Genomic DNA, 22552 nt, shown 5'->3' with positions numbered 1-22552 from the left:
CAAATATTCAGGGGATTTCTTATTTTTTTTTAGAATGAATGGAACAGAAATTATATTATTCAATATCTCATTGAAACCAATAAACTTGGTTCATATGGACACGATTTCCTGATATCACTCCAGAGTGCTGATAATTCATAGTTATATTTAAGAAGTTTAGCTAAGAAGTGGCATAGCAGATCAGTAGGAGAGGTGGTCTCAAAGTCAGAGAGGTCTCACAGGGTGGGATCAATATCTTGGCTCTTGCACTCATGCAATTTAGGTTAGGTTTCTTTTGTCTTTTTCTTTTTTTTTTTTTTTTCAGGTATTCAGACCATCCTTGAGACTTAGGAGGCACAGGGAACTAAAGGTTCAGGCTGTTGACATCACTTCCTTATAGCCTATGAATACAAAATAACCAGGAGGAATACCATACCTTCTCTCTGATGCTTGGATGGTGGATCATGATGGGCAACTCTGGCAAGGAAGGATTGCTCAGCTGAATGAGTTCAATGTGTCTTCCATGTCTCTTCTTATCAAATATTCTTTTCTTGCACTTAACTATTGTCCTTTCATTAACCATTGAATGAATGTTTCATTTTATCTCAGTATGGAAGCTAAACTAGAAGGGATTTATCTAGAGTCTGGCCCAACCCAGAATACTTCAGTTCAAGTCCTGCATTTCACACATTCTTTCTGTGTGATCCTGGTCAAGTACTTAATTTCTCAGTAATCCTAGTCTAGGAGAATTTTCAAGTTGCACAAAAAAAAGTAAAGAAGAAAAAGAAGCAAAGTTACAAAGAAGGTACATTGATAGAACTTCTTTATTTCCAATAAAATTAAGGGGTACATCCCTAGACTTTGCTAAAATAACAACAACAAAAGTTTGTGTAGCTATCCCTGCCACATCTTGAACGGACATATATAACTTTGGGCACATATGAAGATGTGTGTGGTTTCGCTAGAATCCAAATCATCCTAATGTCCACTTTCACAGACTATAACTATTCAACATCTGAAATTCTGACTCTAGATGACTGAATTTTTAGCTTTGCCATTGCCATTAGTATGAATCCTGTGAATTGGTGGAGAAGACCAGGAAGGATATAGCAAAAGGATGTCAGGAGTCCCTAGGCTTATAACTCTGAAACAATGATAGAAGCAGTTGGCAGCAAGAGCAGGAACTGATACCTAAGATCTACTCATCACCTTCCTGATCTATTGCTAACCCTCAAATCTTTCCAGATGAACTTCTGAAACTTTCCAGATGAACTAGTCTTCCTAGGTTTGAAAATAAACAATCACAAAAGCATTTGTGATTTCATCAGCAGGGGAACTCCTAGTGTGGGACTGGCTATCTATTTCTGACTAAGTAAATAATCAAGTCCTAAGGAATTGCCCAAGGCACATAGAGGTTAAGTGATTTACTCTGAGTCTAGAAGTTACAAAATATCAGAGGTAGGATTTGAATCCAAGTCTTTCTGGCCCTAAGCCTAGCACTAAGACAAGCTGCAGATACTCTTGAATAATTCACCCTGAGAAACTCTGTCATTTAAAAATTTTTTAAAACATTGTTATGCTCAAAATTATGCCTGTAGACTTTTGAAATTTTTATTTAAAGCAGAACATGAGTAAGAGTAAAGTCTCATCTTTATGACATTCTATCTGCATATTATCTGAAATTTATCAACAATATGAAACACGGCCCACCAAAGTTTTGTTGATGATTAAGAGCCCTTTTGACACCAAGCAAACAAAGTTATGGGACACTGACCTTAACTGACTTAGAAAGCACTGCTCTGGAAAACCATAAATCTATCCCCATGGGGTAATTGAGGTTCACATTTTGGAGTTAGCTGAAATATTTTAAGAAACAAAATTGAAGATGGAAAGATTTGTTTTTGGCTCACTTCCTCGAAGTTATTTGTGATCTATGCTCCTCTGAAGATCTCTACTTTATTAGATTTACAAAGTTTGCAAGAATCATAAGGTGGGACCAAGAGAGGTCATGTAGTTCACCCTTCTCTCACCTTGAAGATTAGGCAAACTCATGTTTAAGGAAAATGACAAGAAGGGACAAAAAGAATATAAGTGCTTACCATGTGTCAGGCACTGTGCTAAGTGCTAGGGATTCAAAGATTTTTTTTTTTTTGAGTCGTGCCTTTCCCTCATAGAGTTAGCATTCTAACAGGGGTAGACAATAAACAAAAAGGAGAGGTGACTAGGAAAGGTAATTTGGTTCTGGGGAAGTAAAAATGGTGAATGAAGATGGTGTGGGTGGATGGCTGGATGCCATGTGAAACTGAAGCATATCATGGTACCTGGGACCAGCTATACATATATTGGGCTAAATGGGCTGGTCTAGATACACTCTAATCTCCCATCTTCCTGATTGAAGCCTAGGGAGGGAACTCCAGACATGACTGGATTAACTTCCTGAGGACTTGGAGCATGGATTTAAGAAGATCAAGGTCTTAGCAACAATATGGAGAGCTTTGGTCCAGTTATAGAGAGGCAGATCAGAACCATCATGCAGGTGGTGAGATGACTAGGGTGGACTGCTGGAAACTCTTTAGTAATTAGAAGGAAGACAAATTGAGTCTTCCTTCAAGCTTCAACTCAGGTACCCACTCCTTTGTTTTTCCTGTTTTTCCCTGTTGTCTGTGATCTCTGTGTCCCCACCTCAGTTCTCTGCATACATGTTATAAATCTTGGAGCCATTAGGTGGCCCAGAGGATCAAGTTCTGGGCTTGTCAGGAAGACTCATCTTCCCAAGTTCAAATCTGGTCTCAGACACTTAGTAGTTGTGTGACCCTGGGCATATTGCTTAACTGTTTATTTCTGTTTCCTCATCTTTCAAATGAGCTGGGGAAAGAAATGGCCAACCATTTCATCATCTTTGCCAAGAAAACCTTAAATGCTGTCAGATGTGACTTAAATGACTAAACAACATCTTCCTCTCCCCTTAATAAACATTTCCATTTTGTCTCTATCTTCCCACTACCTAGTACAGTGTTCTGTACACTATGCTTTGTTGTTATTGTTCAGTCATTTCATTTGTGTCTGATTCTTTGTGGCTTCATTTGGATTTCCTTGGCAAAGACACTGGAATAATTTGCCATTTCCTTCTCCATCTCATTTTACAGGTGAGGAACTAAGGCAAATTAGGTTAAATGACTTGCCCAGGGTCACACAACTAGTGTTTGAAACAGACTTGAACTCAGGAAGATGAATCTTTATGACTTCAGTTGAAGCACTCTATCTACTGTGCCACCTAGCTGCTCTTCTCTTGTACATAAAGAGTGTTTATTAAATGCTGGTTAAATTGAGTTGATTGATAGTTTGCCAGCCTTTTCCCCTTGCAATAAATTCTTAGAAGCTTGCTTTGGGAAGCTGCCTAATATAGAGAAGACTAATGATTCAATAAACTCAAATGAATTGGGATTAGAAGTTTCTGTTTCAAGTACTATATATAGAGGCAGCTAGGTGGCTCAGTGAATAGAGCAGAACCTGGAGTCAGGAAGGTTTGAGTATATATACATACCTGTATACATGTATGTACATGAGCTTATGCATATATATGTTTATATATGTACACATCATAATTTAATAATAAACATTATTTAAAATAATTAAGTATCATGGTTCCATTGTACCTTCAGGAACCCCCCCACTTTATTGTTAAACTTCCCTTTATCCTGCAAACATCTTTCCAACTTCCAACTTATGGATAACTGACTTTCTCTGGAAGTCACCATATTTTTGACCACCTTCTCCAGGCCAGGGTACCATGTCTTCCTAAAGATATTCCTTAGGGGGTTTATTAGATGAGTTCAGGGCCTTCCTTGGTATCTTGATATTTTATGGATACCATTGGAACATATGCATTATTCAAGGGGAATCTTTTATCTTTTGTACTCTGTCAAAGATTCCTTCTGTATCTACTGATAAGATTGTATTGTTTTCCTAATGTTTTACCATTTTTTTGCATTCCTGCTATAAATCCAACTTTATTTTTTGGAAATATGACTTCGGTCTTTTTGCTAGAATATTTATTTTTAAATTTGCATTAATTTTCATTAGAGATTATAGATCTTTTTTATTTATTACTCTCTAAAACTTTAGATATTAAGAACATATTTATCTCACTAAAGGGGTAATAGAGTGTTCTTTCTCATACTTTTGAAAATGATTTGTGTAACATAGGTATTAATTGTTCTTTAGATACTTGTTTAAATTCATTGGTAATTCCACCTGCACTTTGCTGAAAGAATCAGCAGGGAACAAGAGGACGTTTGTAAGAGATATTCAATCATATGCTTATTTCTTGACAATTTAACTAAAAGATATAGAAAACATACGATCTCATTATATTTATTGCTTCTTGATTATGAAGAAATTTTTGATTCAGTAAAACAAAACATTGCCTCTTAGCTCTTTGATAACAAGGTGGTTACTCATTTATATATCAAAATTCTTCAGGATTCATCTGAAGATATAATAACAGAAATAACTCTATTCTATTAGTCTTAGAAGATAAGAAAAATTAGGCAAGGAATGACATAACCTGCTTAACAAAGTTATTAGTCACTGGTGGAAGAAATCCAGTATAGAGTATAAGTTAAAGAAATATTTCCCATGGATGGCGAGATTCTACAGACACTCCTTCCTGTCCATAGATGATGTTTTGCTGACTGCATCATTACCTAGAAGATTACAAAGTCTCCTCAAATCATTCAAAGGAGTTTGGCATTTTCTTTCACATAGAAAATACTCTGAGTTGGGAGAGGTAGTGCTTTGTGCTAGGAAGCCAGTGCCATTGGGTCACAGAATGTGATAGGTTTATGGAGGATGTGGTATGAAGGGTGAGAAAACTAAAAACATGTGTGTGTGTGTGTGTGTGTGTGTGTGTGTGTGTGTGTGTGTGTACACATGAATGTTCATGGTTATAAAGGAATTTGAATGCCCAGTAAAGGATTTTATATTTGATCTTGGAGGTGATACGGAATCACTAGAATTTATTGAGTAGGGAGTGTGACATGGTTAGACTTGCTCTTTAGAAAGATCTCTTTGGCAGCCAAGGGGAGAATGAATTTGAAGTGGGGAGAAGCTTGTGACAGGTAGCCCAATCAGTAGGCTTTTGTAATTGTCTAGAAGTGAGGATATGAGTGCCTGCATCTGAGTAGTGATAGTGTCAGGAGAAAGAAGGAACGTTTATAAGAGATGCTAAGAAGGTAAAAGTGACAAGCCTTGTCAAAAAATTGGATATGGGAAGGTAAGCTTGAGGAGTCAGGGATGGACAGAAATTGTAGGAGGAAAGGTGACCCATTGTGGGTGGGTGTATTGACTAGGCAAAGCTGGCTACTGTAGGACCTCAGAGCTTTCCTTCATTGATTCCTGCTCACAGGGAAGAAGCGATCCACAAACTGAAGAGAACTGGGATGCTTAAAGGCAGCTTTCTCCTCTCCAACTCAAAAGAGAAAATTGTCTTTATACCAGCAATAGGAATCATCTCATACAACCTAGTTTGCTAGGATCTGTGCTCACTGGTCACATCATTCTTTTCCCACCTCTGCTGTGAATCTGGGCAAATGCTGCCTAATAACCACTGCTTCTTTCTGAGTCTTTGAAGAGAACTATGGAAAAACAAAAATCTGATGTGTTATGTTGCAAAAAATCGATATATTGTTATGTTTGAAAATTAAGAAAATCTGAGGGACAAAGTTCCAAGAATGATCAGTTTATTAGTGCAATTATATCCAAAAAATTGGGACAATGACCTCATTCAGTGACCAAACACCCCGAGTAAAGGCTAACAGGGTCTTTTAAACCTAGTTGCCTTCCTTTAGATTTACCTAACAATTCTTCATTTGGACTTCTATGGGTAAAAGTAAGACAATTTCAACTGGCAGGTATTTTAATGAGGATGTAGGATAAGAGCCACCTCAGTTCCATCCTGTTCAGAAAATGGGAATTATCCTTAGATAAATAGTATTAAGAATAGTCTGTAGCAGCTTTGGTTGAATCAACCAGAATTTGGCTTACGTGGATGGTGGATGAGGTTACAAAGGAACTTGCACTTGAGTTAAATGTGGGTGGATGAGGTTAATGAAGGTGTACTCAATACACATGAATTCAGTTATAAGGAATTGGTGATAGGAAAAAAGTACAAAAAATATGTAAAATAAAACATTTTGATTATGTACTAAATCTGCACTATTTCCTCAAGCATTAGTATGAGTGATTTCACTATTTTGTTCCAAACATTAGCTCCCTCATCAGGAGTTTTAGTAAAGTCATATCCATGGCAGAGCTGTGATTTTCTTTGTTTCATTAACAGTAGTTATCAATAATGGCCCCAGACTACAAGAATAGTGATGCTGGTAGCTCTGATAAGTCTAAGAAAAGTTATAAAGGGCCTAGGTATGTTTGTGTAAAAACTTCATATTTAACAATGGGATTCAGTATTATGCATAATTCTCAACTTACTCAAAGAGTCTGGGAACATATTGATGGAGTAAAATGAGGTCCTACTATATAGGAAGGAGATAATTCAAGACAAAAGCTTGACTTTTGGGCTGTGAAGTTACAAAAATAAAGGGATTAGACTCAATCATGGTAGAAGAGTAAAAAAAAACTTATGTCAGCTTGACTATGTTTTCTCAATTTTATAACAAGGAGTTAGAAGTTATCTGATGTCTTGCCCTTGGCTTGAGGCTTCCTCCTTCTTCCAACATCTCTTTCTCAAAATACATTATTATGGTCTACTGGGAGAAACATAGGTTTTAGAAGGAAAGTTTTACAATTGACTAGATATATGATCTTGGACAAGTCCTTGAGATTCTCTGTACTTCACTTGCCTCCTCTCTAAAAATAATCTCATTTTTGCTAACTTCAAAGGGTTAGTATGAGAAGAAAAAATATTGTAAAAAAACTCTGAAAAGCAAAAAAGAACTATGTAAATCTAAAATACCACCATCTTCATCATCATTATCATGTGAAGCTTTCCACAGAACAGGCTATGTAAAGAGTTATAAGAAAGACAAAGAAATATATACCTTCTTATACTATGACAATATTTTTGATGTTAGTTTTTGGCTTAAAATAGAATGCATATAATGACTAAAGATTTCTAGAATCCATGTTGTACCATGTCCTGGCCAACTTGGCTCCAATTTCCATATATAATCTAATTTTTAGCAAGGATTTTGAAAGGCCTAATTACTTATTCTAATAAGTATTATCTAACTTATTTAAATCCTTTAAAAAAAACCCTTCTCTTCCATCTAAGAATCAACACATTTGATTCAAGGCAGAAGAGAGGTTGGGTCTTGACAATGACTTCCCAGGGCCATCACTAGAAAGTGTCTGAGGCCAGATTTGAACCAAGGACCTTGTTTCTCTGGGCCTGGCTCTCAATCCACTGAACTACCTAGCTGCCTCTCTTAGTCCTTTCAGAACAAAAGTATTCTAAATACCTCTCTTCTGAATCTCTGCCCCTGGTTTTCAGTTATTTTATGACTCTTCTTGACCCACTTTGGGGTTTTCTTAGCAAACAAATCGACATGGTTTGTCATGTGCTTTTCCAGTGGATAAAGAAGGCAAACAGAAGTTAAACGACTTGCCCAGGGTCATATTTAGTATGTTTCTGAGGCCAAATTTGAACTCAGATCTTCTTGACTTCAGTTCCAGTGCTCCATCCATTGAGACACTAGCTGCCTCTTAGCATATTATGTAATGACTCAATTAATAAATATTCTCTAAAAGTCTGTGCTAGATGATGGGAATATACATCAAGATGTAATGCAGATTTTTTTTCTCCAGAAGTTTACAATCAAACGGGGACACAAATTTACCAATAATAATGACTATGGGATAAGAAGTAAAATAAAACATGAGACAAAATTTAAAAAAAGGTCCAGGCACTTTTGCTAGAGGAGGGGAACAAGAATTTATTAAGTGCCTACTATGTACAGGCAATGAGCCAAATGCTTTCCAAATATGATTTCAGTTGATCCTTACTATGACCGTGGAAGATAGGTGCTATTATTATCCAAGTTTTGCTGATGAGAAACCTGAAGCAGGCATGGGCTTGTCCAGAGTCACATAACTGGTAAGTGTCTGAAGTTGGAATTGGAAGTCAGATTTTCACAGCTCTAGGCCCATTCTTCTATTCAGGGTTCCACCTAGCTGCCTCTAAGGTGAGTCAGGGAAGAATGTATGGAGGTGAGAGAACTTGATTTGGACCTTTAAAAAGTAAAGAGAATTTTTAATAATGAAGACTATATGTAGCTGAGGGGAATCAGAACCTATTCAAGCATTAGGTCCTTTGTGAGCAAAAGTATAGAACCTGAGGGAGAGAGAATGAGAATGAGGGATGGAATGTTATAGCCCAAATTTGCTGGAATGTAATGTATATAAAAGGGAGTAGCCCCAGATAAGGCTGAAAAGTCCAATTAGAGTCGGGTTGTAGGGCTTTGAATGCTAGGGACAAGAATTTATTATTTAGTTCATGGATGATGGGGAGACCACTGAAAGTTGCTGAGTAGAGGAGAGATGTCATAATTCTGAGGCCTTTTGATGTCTTTTGAGTTTCAAATTGGAGTATACATTGAAGATAGGGAAGAGTAGAGGTAGAAAGATTAGTTAGAAGATTATTACAATGATTTATCTGGGATGAGATGAAGGTTGAATTAGAGTAGAATAGTAGAAACTAACTTATAAAGGAATAGTTTCTTTTAAGGAAACATAAATTATGTCACCTCTTGGCCAAGGTCAAAATATGTCACATTACTGATAGAATAAAGTTATTGATTTTAGTAATAAAGGACATCTATACCTAATTTTTATTTGTGCACAGTACAATAAAAGAAGAAGTGAATGGACAATGGGTGAGACCACTTATGAACAAATGTATAGATAGTAATTCACTAAATCCTTTTGGTTAGAAGCCATTCTTTTACACTCAGAATTTTTTTTAATAAACAAAAGCAATGGTGTTTATAATAAATTTAATAATATTTCTTAATACATAACATGACACATTGGTATCTCCTCTTTGTTTTCTGCTATTAGAAATATTTAAATTTTTTTGTCCTCCTGAAGCCTCCATTTTGACATCATTCCTTCATTATTCTCCAGACCCCACTCCTGACTCTTTGATCTTTTCCCCTTACCATCTCCCAACAGCCTTCTCACACTGCAGAAGTTATGCTTCCCACCATTCTTCACCAGTCTCCCTGGAGCTTCCTTTTCTGTGTGGAATCTTCTCCCATTGGAATATAAATTCCTTGAGGGCAGGAACTGTATTTTTATTCCCAGACTTAACATTGTACCTGACTCATAGTGAACACTTAATACATGTTTGCAGACTCCATTTAAGTTGTTAATTTTGTCCAGTCTATACCAATAAGTGTCTAAAAGTCGACAAAAGGAACTGGTAACTCAGGGGGGAAAAGATGTATAGCTGAAGTTACAAATGGCTTCTTTTTTAATTGGCCAGGTCTTTTGGCTGGTTGTTGCATAGAACCAGTGACCTCTGGCTCATTGCTCAGTGACCACAGCTCCAGAAAACTGTGTCAGCACCTGATTTGGGCCTTTTAAATGTTCTTTTAGTGATTTGTTGCCACAGTTTTGTGCTGAGTCTTTGAAAAATCTTTTTAAGTCAATTCCAAACTCAGCTGAATAAATTTCTAGGATTAAACCCCAGCCTGTGATGGGACTGAGGTGTGTGTGTGTGTGTGTGTGTGTGTGTGTGTGTGTGTGTGTGTAAATTCCTGAGTGGGATTTTCCATTAATTGAATTAAATATCTGAATGTTTCAAGCATAACCATATGAGAATATATGTGAAATCATTGAGAGTCACAAACAAGTTTATTGGTGCAATATGGGGAAGAGATTACAAATAAAAATATTATCTCATTTGATCCTTACAACCACCCTGGAAGATAGGTGTCATTATTATCTACATGTCACATTTGAGGAAACTAAGGTAAACTTAAGGTAAGTTAAGAGACTTGCCCAAGATCTCAGAGCTAGAGTCTGAGGCTGGATTTGAATTCAGGTCTTTCTGATTCCAGGCTCAGATCTTTATCCACTATACCACTTAACTGTCTCTAGTTAAATGATTAGATTCAAAGAGTAGTCCTTAATGGTTCCTCACAAACTTGGCAGAAGGTCTCCAGTGGATGCCCTAGGGATCCATCCATGATGTGTTTAAAATCTTTATCAATGACTGATATAGATAGCATGCTAATCAAATTTGTCAGCTAACACAAACCTTGAAAAGATAGCTAGCAAACTGTCTCAAAGATCTCTATAATCTAGAACTTTAGGCTAAATTTAATAACACAAAACTCAACAGGAATAAATGTAAATTCTTACGTTTCCAAAAAATTCAATTTTGGAAAAGATCCTGAAGTTTTTCATGGAAGGCAAGCTCAAAAGGAGTCAATGAATGGATGCGGCAGTTAGGAAGGCAGACAAGGCAAAGAGACTAGCACCTCTGATGTGAGGGTTAGTCAAGCCTTTTTCAGGGCTGCTCATTCATTTTTGGTGTCCATCTTTCTCCCAACTTTCATCTGTGGCTCCAAGAAACTTTAGCATGAGCAGTGACCACACTGATAAACCCTGCTTGACAGATGGACTAAACTAGGCTGAGGGTAACGAACAAGTCTCAGACTCATCAGTGAGTTCAGGGGGTAACTAGCCTAATTTGTAAAGGTTCTCCCTGTGGAATGGGCAGATGAGATTCATTTGTTCCAGTGGCCACAAAGGCAGTTGAAGCTTGGACTATGTGGATTTGAGAGCTTGGTCAGACATCAGAAATGCCAAGGTCATCTTCTGTGTGCCGGGCCATCACCATTTGTCCTGAGAATCTGGAAGAGAGAGTAAGGCTGAGGACTCTGTGCAATTCTGCCTCACTTAAATCCAAATCGTGGGCAAGTCAAGTCATCACCCAGTGATGTCACTGGTCCTCTTCAAAATGAAGGATGAAAAACTATGTGCCAGGCTTTGTGGTAAGTGCTGGAGATACAAAAATGATAAAAAAAGAAAGTCAGTTCCTGCCCCAAAGGTGCTTCTATTCTAAAGGGAGTAGACAACACACAGAAGCTTACCAAGAAGTGTGGGCAGAGGCTCTTAGGCTCAGCTGTCATTTGGACTTCTTCCTCTAAGACTGGAGGACCGACCTCAGTCATGGTCTGGGGCACAAGAAGCCTGCCTCGTGGGTCTTGAGATGCTTCTTTGCTGGTCAGCACTACTCTCTACAGATAGTGCTTTCAACTACTCTCTACTTTTGCCTCATGGGCATTGAAAACTTTCAATAATGCATGTTGCTTTCCATATTCTTAGAACAGAACAGCACATATTGAAATAGATGAGATGGATTGCTGGTCTGAGATCAAAGTAAAACAGATAAATTTTCAAGCCCTACACCTACCCTCCCCACCAACCCTCCCTCATCCTTTGAATGTCTTGTGTTCCAGGAATTCATAGTGGTATAGGGTTCATAGCCCCCCAATGTAAAGATCAAGCATCCCTTAATTGACATCAAACAATTTTCAGATCAGAAAGCAAAAAACCACAAGTTTTTCTTTCTTGATAAAAGCTTCATTTTCTTTTCCCATGTCTAGATTTTGTGGATCATTGCTCTGGAGAGGGTCCCTTTCATGCCTTCTCTCTATCGTTTGTCCTTTATTTCTCTCTTTTCCTCTTGGTGGCAACATCCCCTAGGCATCCGCTAATATTTGCCAGTGGTTTCACAGCTCGCCCCTTCGTTCAGATGAGCCAGAGTCCAGAGAAAATAACTTGTGTTAGCTAGAACCCCTCCTCCCACTAGGAGATGCATTGTTATTTGGAATCAGAGGTTATTGATTACCTGATTTTTTTTAGAGATTATCTGATTACCTGCCTTTCATTTTAGAAGTGAAGAAAAGGAAGCTTGGATCTCTGGGACTCAGTTTCTTTCTCTGCAAAATGAGAGGTTCTGGGATGGATGTCAGGAAATGAATTGCCCAAGGGAATTTTTTTGGGGGGGGGTATAGAACTCTTGACTCCTAATGGAGGGAGACCCTCCACATTACCTCCTCTGTTCAGGCTTAGTTAACTATGTACCTGGAACGAAAAGGTGGCAAAGTTAGCCTCTGTCACCATTTGTCTTCATGGGGGTGGGCAGCAAAAAAGCAAACTGGCGAAGGTGTCTGACTTTGGAGATGCTACCGGAGAAATGAAGTGACTGTAGACCCAACCCCTGCCCTCATCTCTGAAAACTTCCTGGTTTGGGATCATCAATAATGAATGGCCCATCACTGCAATACTCAGAGGGAGCTTACATTGCACATCTGAGCAGCCGGTTAGTAATGTACACTGCATAGATCTTTTTCAAATCCCAGGGCAGCAGGCCATTCAGGGCTAGTATTGCATTTTCAATGAGCTGCTGAGTGAATGCTTGGCATGTGTATTAGTGAACAGGCACACAATTAGCTTATTGTTCCTTTCAGCATTGTGCTGAGAGGATCTAAGGGATTGGGGGGTGGGGGTAGGGGGAGGCAAGGGAGGCATCACTGTGGAGATTGAAGAAAAGAGTTACTCAGCCCAGCCCGCTTCACTTGCTTACTCTGGAATCATTACAGCTGTTTATTAAGAAGCTGTCTGTGTGGCTCCAAGGGGTTGCTGTGCCTAAGGAAAGTCACCATCCCAGACATCACTCTGATTAAGCCCTTCTGAACTCTGTGCACTTCCGATCACCCCCTTCGCTATTATGGAGCCCAACAGTCCCAAAAAGATCCAGTTTGCTGTGCCCTTATTTCAGAGTCAGATAGCACCTGAGGCAGCCGAGCAGGTAAGGGAAGGGGGCAATAACTGGGGAGAGAGGGATGGGGGTGCCTTGCTAAAATTGCTAATAGGCATGCCTTCTCCTCAAAAACCAAACAAGCCATGCAGAGCCACTTCATAGTGCCTTTCTGTCTTTGTGACTTTCAGGATCTGGGCACCTGAAACTCACAGATTTCTGTCCTCTCAGATTTAGCTTGCATGGGGGGAGAAATTAAAAGAGAATCGCACTTGAAAAAAATAGACGTGTCACTTAATTGAAGCTTAAGTATTTGTGTGCATGTGTGTATGTGTATTTGTGTGTGTGTGTGTGTGCATGTGTGTGTACTTAGTGATGGAACAGGTACAACACTTGGGGCATGATTTCTGAAGAAATCTCTAAATTAGAGAGTAGTTACAGTGATTTTGGAAACAGTGGAGATTTTTAATACATTCTGGAAAAAATGCACAATTTATCATTTCCAATCGTGTATCACATTTTGATTTGTGTTTAGCATAGAAAAACATTAATCAAGTGGGTGTGAAGTGATATAATTGTAAACTGAGGCAATGCAAATGTAATGACTTAGTAATTTAAAGAAATGAGTTTAAATCTCACCATCTTTTTTTCTTTATTCTTTTCAGTGCCTATATATAGGCAAACATACCAATTTAAAGAAAACAAGTGAGTGTGTGTATACAATTCACTGACATCTACGTCATTCAGAGTTTATATATCACCTTTAATGGGCAGTATTATTTACTCTACTGATACAAACGTCCAGTTAAAGGATGATTTTAAAGCTATAGTTAGGATTAAAGTAAAAGCAAAGAATTAGATAGGACCTCTTACTCAATCTATTACCTTATAAAGGTTTAAAACTGAATTTACTCTAAACTGCTTTCCCAAAGCTTAACATTATGTAATGTACTACAATAGTAAGTGATTAAAGCAAGCTCACTGACCTTGGAATTCAGTTTCCCCTTAAACTTGAAAAATCTTGAGTAGATCACTCAGACTGGATGAATCACACCCAAGAATTTGCATCTGTGTTGAATCAGACAGGATCCCTGCCCAGATCAAATGTCATTGGTTAAGTTTTCTGTCCATTTTTTTTTGACATGCCTACACAGAATTTACCTGGATAAGCTAGAGATTTAATTACAAGGGAAACTGCAATGAATAATATAAAAAATTCTACCTTAAGGATCCCTAGGAAGCCTTGATTTGCCAAACCGATGAGAAAGAATGATAATTTTAACTGCAGTCTATATTCACTGAAGGACTAGTCTTTTAAAGTCATTTCTGTAAAGTATAGTGTTATATATAGGGGAAGCTTAAGCATATCAATTAAAAGAACTCTCATTTCTAGCAAACTATAGAAATCTGCTTTTAACAAGCTCAGTCATAGCTTTTCTTAGATGTAAAGAGACTAGGTCTTGAGAATAACTATCAGAATTGTGACTTGCAAGAAAATGCTCTTTGCCATTAGTAAACTGGTACAACTTCTATATTTGGATTTTTTTCAGTTGGAGTTATTGATACATTAACCATTTTTATTTTAGAGCAAGGATTCTTAACCTTTGTGTGTATGTGTATGTGTGAGTGTGTGTGTGTGTGTGTGTGCCACAGACTCATGCATCAGTCTTGTGAAGCCTACAGATCCTTTCTCAGACTAATATTTTAAAATGCATGAAAAAGATACATAGTAATAAGGAAAATAATTATACTGAAACACAGTCATCAAATTGCTTTAAAAAAATTCACAGAATGGGAGGTTTAGGATCTGTGCAATAGAGAAATACTGGTATGCTATGGCATGTGATTTCTCAGGGGAAGAATCTGCTGTTAAGGACATCTTAAGCCTGACCTCCTTTGCAAGAAGACTTACGCATGAAATTATAGCAATTATCTGGACTGTAGTAAACAGGGGCAGAGGCCACTTTTCGTTGACCTTGCTTTGGTCTTTGTTGTTCACAGATCAGGAAAAGAAGACCCACACCAGCATCTCTTGTGATTCTCAATGAGCACAATTCACCAGGTAAAAAAATCCAGTGTCACTTAAACTCAAGAAACTGAGTGAAATTGTTTCTGAGCATCTGAAAACATTCCACTGTCAAAAGCTTTAACTTATAGAAAGTGAACTCATGTTTCACATACAACTGAGAAATAATTTTGATCCATCAAATAGATTATAAAGAGAACTAATGGGAAAAAGACTCAATTGGATTGTCTCTGAAATGATATGCTGGCGACTCTCGGCTGTGAATGATTATGTCAATCAGCATTTTTCCGGGTGTCTCTGTGGCATTTGGCTCAGTACTCATTAACTAGGTTGGTGGAAAATGGTTTAATTAGGTTTTAAAGCTCAGATTTCAGCCCTAGAGATGCTTCTATCTTTACAGAGTAGGCTCTTTACTTATCAAAGCCTTATTGGAAGGGTGGGCTGTGAGCCAAGTTTAGATGCAGTTAGCCTATTGCTGATGTCACATCTACACTTAATGCAATTGACAAGTAACCAGATCAATTTGTAGCCCTGCTCCTCTGAATGCCATTTCCAAGAACTGTATCCATTGGTGAGGTTTTATTTTCCATTTCCTGTACAAAAGTAAAGCATTATTCTTTCTGATAAATTATTGGACTCTGTAGGATAGTGCAAAATGTTGTTTCTGTGTGCGTGTGTATCTGTATTGAATAGGACTGAATTTATGCTCTCATTGAACTGAGATGTAAAGGCCCACTTTTTCCTTGAAACTCTAATTTAAAAAAATGAAACCACGCTTTTTAGAGGTCAGAATATGATGGGGAAAAATACTGCAGTGCTGTAGTAGGATCAATGCTGAATAAAAATATAACAGAAAAGAAAGCATGAAAAACATCAGAATTTAATTCCATCCAAATGACATGAATAGAAGTGGTTGTCAAATGGCATTTGTAGATGCAGCAGCAAGGGCTACATAGGATGTGGCATCAATTAGGTAACTTGGCAAAGTTGGGTGGTGGAGTTGTTCAATTTGAGACAATGAGGAGCAGAGTCAATGGGGAGTTTGAATAGTGGAAGAAAGCGAAGAATGTAAACACACTATTAGAGCTTTAAAGGTTCTCTTGAAAATTATTTTCTATCTTCTTCACTGAAATAATAAAAAAGAAAAATGAGGATGATGGTCTTATATTTCTGTTGTGTTTCTTCATTATAGAAAATGGTTAAAATGATTTAGGAAAATGGAAGTAAAGTCATTTATTTCTGCTAAAAGAAAATAACCTGCTTTCTTTCCAGAGGTTGGCTATTTCAGGCAATATTTCTAGTGCTCCAGGGTCTGGTGATTTTTGCTTTTGTGTGTTGAACATTGAGTCTCAGAGGTACATATAACAAGATTACAGTTGTAATGGCTGACGGGCTTCTAGGATCAAAGAATTTTAGAACTGAAAAAGGCCTTGGAGATTATTTAGTTTAGCTTCTCTGAAACATGAATCTCTTTTTACCACATTTCTAAAGAGTGGCTGAATATTACTAGTTTTCACTTGAATAATTCTAATGCTTCCGTTTCCACATATCTTTAAGAAACTGCTTAAAATGGGCAAGAATCTGCTTCTCTGTAGTTTCTATTCATTTATTAAAGTTTTTCTGATGGTACCAGAGTATTTCTCTAAGGCTTTTCCTGTTCTAAATCCTTTGATTCCAATATTATTCATAGGAACACTACTTCATCTTTTATATTCCACAAATATAATTGTCCAAGCCAAATCTCAAGTTAATCAACATCCTACATGAAGAAAAAACCACTTAAATGGGCCAGTTGGCTCAACAGATTATATGACAAAGGAGTCAGAGGATTTGGGTTTGAATCTCTGACTCTGCCACTTTCATACCTGTGTGGTTTTGGTCAAATCATTTAATCTCTTTGGACCTCAGTTCACTCATCTATAAAATGAAAGGATTGGACTAGTGCCTCTAAAATTCTGTCAGGTTCTAAATCTAGAATCTTAGGTTACTGGTTTGTTTTTCATTTTAAAAGTTATGAATTTAATTATCAGTAAGCATAAAGATTTCTGCATACAACAGGAGAATTGAATGTGAAATTATCAATTTATTCTGGCTGGCACATGAGAAGTACTTAATAAAATCCTGTTAATGATGATGATTTCTGGAACAGTTTGTTGATAAAAAAAGGTGTACAGTAAATTGTGCAATAGAGTAATAACAAAATTATCCTGTTTGTGCCTCTTTCTGAAATTTTTGTTTTCTTCTGGGTTTTAAGAAATGCTTTATTGATGCTATTTTCTTTCTTTTTGAAATATATCTATTATTGCTTATTCATTAGCCCTTTCCTGTCTCCCACAAAACAAAAGTCCCCCAATGTAACAAATAAACATTATCAAGCAACACAAATCAACACAGTGCCTATTTCTGAAACTCTGTGCTTCATTCCTTACTCATTGCACTTCATACTTGAGTCAAGAGGCAAGTGGCATATTTCAGCATCCATTTTTTAAAGATGCAATTGGTTGCTGCATTACACAGTTCTATCTATAGTCTTTCAAAATTGTTTTCCTTTAAATTATTTTTTCAAAATTTACTTTCTGCCCTAGTAACAACTCTAAGACAGAAGGGCCAGGGCTAGCCAAATGGGGTTAAATGATTTGCCCAGAATCACATAACTATTAGGTGTCTGAGGCCAAATTTGAACCTAGGTCTTCCTGAATCCATTCTTGGTGCTCTATCCACTGAGTCACCTCATTGCCCCTTTCCAAATTATTGTGGTCATAGTTTCAGTCATACTAGTGATCCAGTTGATTTGACTCTGCATCAGTTCATACAAATCATAAGAAGTTTCTTTTAATCTATTGCATTTGTGTCTAGTCATTCCCCAGATGATTGGCACCCACTGTGTTTTCAATTCTTTGCTACAACAGAAAGTGCAACTATAAATATTTTTGTACGAGTCTTTAACCTTTATGGACCTCTATAATCATTATTTATTTATTTTAAAAGATATTTTATTTTCCTAATTACATGTAATAACAATTTTCCACATATATTTACCAAAATTATATGATCCAAATTGTCTCCCTCTCTGCCTTCTCTCAACCCTCACAGAGATGGCAAGCAATTTGATTTGGGTTATATATGGGTTATCCTGCAAAACTAATTTTTTTACTCTAGACCCCTAAGTCTAGTAGTTCTATTGCTGGATCAAAAGATAAAACAGTTTATAGACTTTCAGAATTTAGTTCCAATTTATTTCCTAGAACAATTGATCATAGATTCACCAAGGAATTTTCATATTTCATCATCAATCTGACATATATGAGATAGAATTTCAGAATTGTTATAATTTTCATTTCCTTTATTATCAAAAGCTTGGAATCTTTCCCCCTATCATTGTTGATGGTTTACCTTTTTCATTTAAAAAACTGCCTACTTATGTCCTTTAACTCCTTCTCCATTGGGGGAATGGTTCTTATTTGTATATTTGGATCAGTTCCCTTTACATCTTAATTATTAGATCTTCATCAGAGAAATTCACTACAAAAACTTTTCTCCAGTTAGCTTTCTTATTTAATTCTAACTACATTATGCTTGTACTTTGCTTTTCCAGTAGGGAAATTAAGTATTTAATTCCAATCTCTGGGTGGCACAGAGACATTTCCCTAATTTTTGACAATTCTATTTTTTTTCTGTTTTTAAGCACCATTTAAAAATATTTATTTAAATAACACTTCTGAGTAATGTTTTATTGTCCAAAAAGCTCAATGATTTCTGAGTTTCCAGGCCTTTCGTTGTGGGAAGAGAAAAGCAGAGAATGTAAAGACCATTGACCATCAACTATGCTAAATTCTTGGATTGCCATTAAGTAGGAGATGATGGATTTGCTTTGTGGGCCAGTGCTTTGTATAGATTGTAGCCTTCCACATTGTAAATCTGATATATTTCAAAAGGTAAGATTTATTTACATGCTGTGCTTTAAGTGTTTAGAAATTACAAGGCAGGTAAGGAAATTGAACTTCTCCAGTGCACCATCTTGTATAGTAGGAAGAACTTGGAATTGGTTATCACAACATGTGATTTCTCAACTAGCTGGCTGACCTTGGGAAAACTCTTTTACATTATTGGGGCTCATTTGTATTCCTCATTTGTCAAATGAGGGGCCGGGCTAATTTTTGCTAAATATGAACAGAAATCTCTGAATATCTTCCCCTGTACCTTAAATAAACTCTCCCTAAAACAGTCTCTCCTTTACAGTCCCAGGGAACTATATGATCTATGGTGCTTTCAGAATAATCTGTCTTACATGTTGTTTGAAAGTCAATTTCTATAAATCTTTCTTTATTGTCAATGAATGTATCAAAGAAAGTAATATTTTTTACTGTAGAGAAATAATTATTGAACTTTTTCAAATTTGTGCTAGATATCACTGTCTGGTAAATCATTCATTTTTTTTATGCCTCAGCAATTTAAAGAACTAAGTTCAATTTTTTAAAGTTTGTAAATGATTAACTTGAAGTTACACTTATAAAAATGTGTATTTACTCTATATAAAATGGATATTTACTCTATAAACAGAAAAAAACATTTTAAATAAGAAGTAGTATGATACAATATAGTGGAAACAGCAATGAATTTGAAGTCAAGAGAGCCCAGTGTCAGATCCTGACTCTTGCAGATAATAATACCTTTGTGAACAGAAGTAAGTATCTCTCTGGACTTAGTTGATTTATCTGAAAAAAAAAATGAAGTCATTTGATTAGGTCACTTCTGAGGTTCCTTCTAACTCTGAATCTATGGTTCTGCCTGATTTTGGATTCTACTCCTTGTCATATAACCAGAGCTAACTAGTGCTAAGATCACACACGGCATGAGGTAGCCACCTGTATGCATGATTCCACAAGTCTTGTACAAGAATACAAATTAGGATGACTACACTGGGGCTAAGGATTAGTCTCTAAAGGACATTATACAGTGAAAATATTACCAGAAAGGATGAAATATTAACCCACTTATACTTGCTGCTACCCAAAAGAGATCAGAGTTCAGAGAATAAGAAAAATCTGAGATATTTGATAGGGGAGAAACATGGTTCAGAAAATTCTGGAATTTGAGGATGGCAAACCAAGGTAGGGGGAAATGTGCCACAGGCAATGATCTGAGATAGTTAGACATCAGCCTGAAGATGTTAGGCATCATAATTTTTTTTAGGGCTTGTCCTGTGTCTGATTTAGGACAAAGCACTTACCTTTTTTTTTTTTTTTAACACAACAAGGTTTTCTTCTAAATAGATCATTTAATGATAACAAATATTTTGAAAATATTCTGTTATATATTTACACATGTATGTGATAAAGAAAATAGGATATGTTATAGTAAAGAAAATGTAATACAGTCTTCATCCTTGAGCAAAATATTTTTGATCCAATGTTATCTATGAAGTAGTTCTACACTTGCATGTAGAAGGAAAATCATTTATAAACTAAGGCCAGAAACACATGTAAAAAATAAAATAATGACCCCTTTCTCATGATCTACTAAAATGAATTAAAGATTTAACAATAAAAAGGACTTGTTTTTAAGAAGAATTATGAGAAGACAGTGTACATCTGGAACTGATGATAGAATCATAGGGCTGAAAAAGACATTGAGAAATTATTCAGTACATCCTTTTATCTTTGAAGCAGGACCACACCTAAACCAATTGAGATAGCTGAGGACTTATTTTGTTTTTAAAGCCCTACATAGCAGACAATTCTGTAACTTTCACCAGCCTCCTCATCCAGTATTAAATGATCTTCATGGTTGAAAAATTCTTTACTATTATTCTACCTAAGGCCTTTTCCTCTCCTTTCTCCAACAACTAGCATCTTTCTTTTTAAGATTACTTTGAATTTGCTTGGACTGTGTTTGGCATTTAACTATACGAAGGCATGCTGTTGCCCCTTTTAGAATATATACTTGAGGACAGGGACTATTTTGCTTGTCTTCGTAACAATGGATCTGAGCATAGTGCCTGTATAAGTACATAGAATCATATAAAAGATGCTTAATAAATGCTTTTTTGGTTAAATGATTATTTGTAATCCTTTATGATGTTCAAAAATAGCTGCCCTCCAAAGAAAAAAAAGGATAAAATCGTAGAACCATAAAATATTAGAGTGAAAAAGGACCGAGGAGATCACTCGCTTTAAGCTTTTCCTTTTATTATAAGAAGAGGCAGCTGAGACTCAGAGAGGTCTAGTGACTTGCTCAATGTTTCACAGCTATGCAGTGACAGAACAAGGCTGCATCTCAGCTTGGCAGACCACCAGGCAGGACTGGGACTGGAATTTAGGTCTCTTGGCTCAGAGTTCAGTCATTTTCCCAATACACCATACCGCCTTTGTTTGTTAGTCTTAAATATTTAAAAACAACAATAAATCATTCTTAAGTCTTCTCTTTTTGGGGGGCTAATTCTTCAACCCATCAGATTACCATTCGGGGCCCTTGCCAAGCACTCTCCAAATTCTGTTGCCTCTCTTTGTGGGGCTCAGAGCTGGCCATCATGCTTTAGTGAGGAGCCAGCCTCAGCAACGTCTTCTGAATATTAAAGTTTGTGGCATCCATTCTTTTCTACTTACTGTGGAGCAAAGACAGTCTGGTTTCAATTAAATTTAATGGGTCTGAGACCTATTAAAGATAAGTGAACGGTAAGAGGCCTGGAGCTAAGTGAAGGTTAGGATATGCCTCCAGAACACTGGGAGCCTTCTTAATAGTTCATCGTATATCTGGGGGGGAAATGAGCTCCGGCCATTAATGGGCAAAGTTTTCTCGTGATCTTTACTGTAGTCCTTTTCATGTATGGCTTTTCTGTGACACTGACTTTCTCTTTCACCCTTTTAGCACCATCCTGGACTGTAGTAGGGGGTGAAAGCCAAATCAATTCTGTTTCCTCACTCAGATCCTTAAATTGAACCAATGATAAAACACGTGCTTATCTCCTGGTCATTGTCTACTTGGCAGGAGCTGATGCTGGACTCAGTCAGAGCTTTCCAAAGCATGAGGTTGCTTTAGAAATCCTTGGCAATGTTTTTACTGTCCCAAATTCTATATTTTCCCTGAAGAGCTACATAAGATCTGTAAAGCCAGAGATATGTATGTGCCATGATTAGTACATTTCAAATTCCTTACTGAATTATCCCTGAGATAGTTAGTGATTTTATCATCAAGAGATGCTACTGAGGGGGCAGCTGGGTGGCTCAGTGGATTGAGAACCAGACCCAGAGATGGGAGGTCCTAGGTTCAAATCTGACCTCGGACACTTTCCAGCTGTGCGACCCTGGGCAAGTCACTTAACCCCCATTGCCTAATTAAAAAGACAGAGAGAGAGAGAGAGAGAGAGAGAGAGAGAGAGAGAGAGAGAAAGAGAGAGAGAGAGAGAGAGAGAAATGCTACTGATCAGGACTGGATGATTGGCTTGAGATGGAATGGCATAGGAGATGGTGACAGGACATATGGGGAGAGGTGGAGAGATTACGTGGAAGATTTGTATAGTCCTCCTGTGAGGTGTCCAGGAGAGGTCTCTGGATAAGAGTCCAATGGTTCCTGCTTTTAGGGATTCCTGATTTGGGACTTAAGACCTTGGAGTAGAAGACACACAGGACACCTTTCTTGTATTTAAGTTTGTTTATGATTATAATATTGTTCAGAGTAAAGATATAGATTTCTTTTTTTTCTGATCCATTTCAATCATTACAGATTTCTTTCTTTTAAAAATATTATTTTAAGGAGTT

At 37.0% G+C, this 22552-nt stretch overlaps 1 protein-coding gene across 1 annotated transcript in view; it reads left to right on the top strand.

The window, feature by feature from the left end:
• Positions 1-12739: 12739 nt before the first annotated feature.
• The window catches only part of PPP1R1C (protein phosphatase 1 regulatory inhibitor subunit 1C), a 235329-nt gene continuing 225516 nt past the window's right edge, over positions 12740-22552 (top strand). Inside the window, exons 1-2 of the mRNA XM_044666473.1 lie at positions 12740-12820; positions 14771-14831. Of these exons, the coding sequence (XP_044522408.1) occupies positions 12740-12820; positions 14771-14831 (142 nt within the window). The remainder of the gene's footprint in view (positions 12821-14770; positions 14832-22552) is intronic.

The sequence above is a fragment of the Gracilinanus agilis genome, chromosome 3, assembly GCF_016433145.1.
Source record: "Gracilinanus agilis isolate LMUSP501 chromosome 3, AgileGrace, whole genome shotgun sequence".
In the NCBI taxonomy this organism is placed as follows: domain Eukaryota; kingdom Metazoa; phylum Chordata; class Mammalia; order Didelphimorphia; family Didelphidae; genus Gracilinanus; species Gracilinanus agilis.
This window is presented reverse-complemented; position numbering and strand designations above follow the sequence as displayed.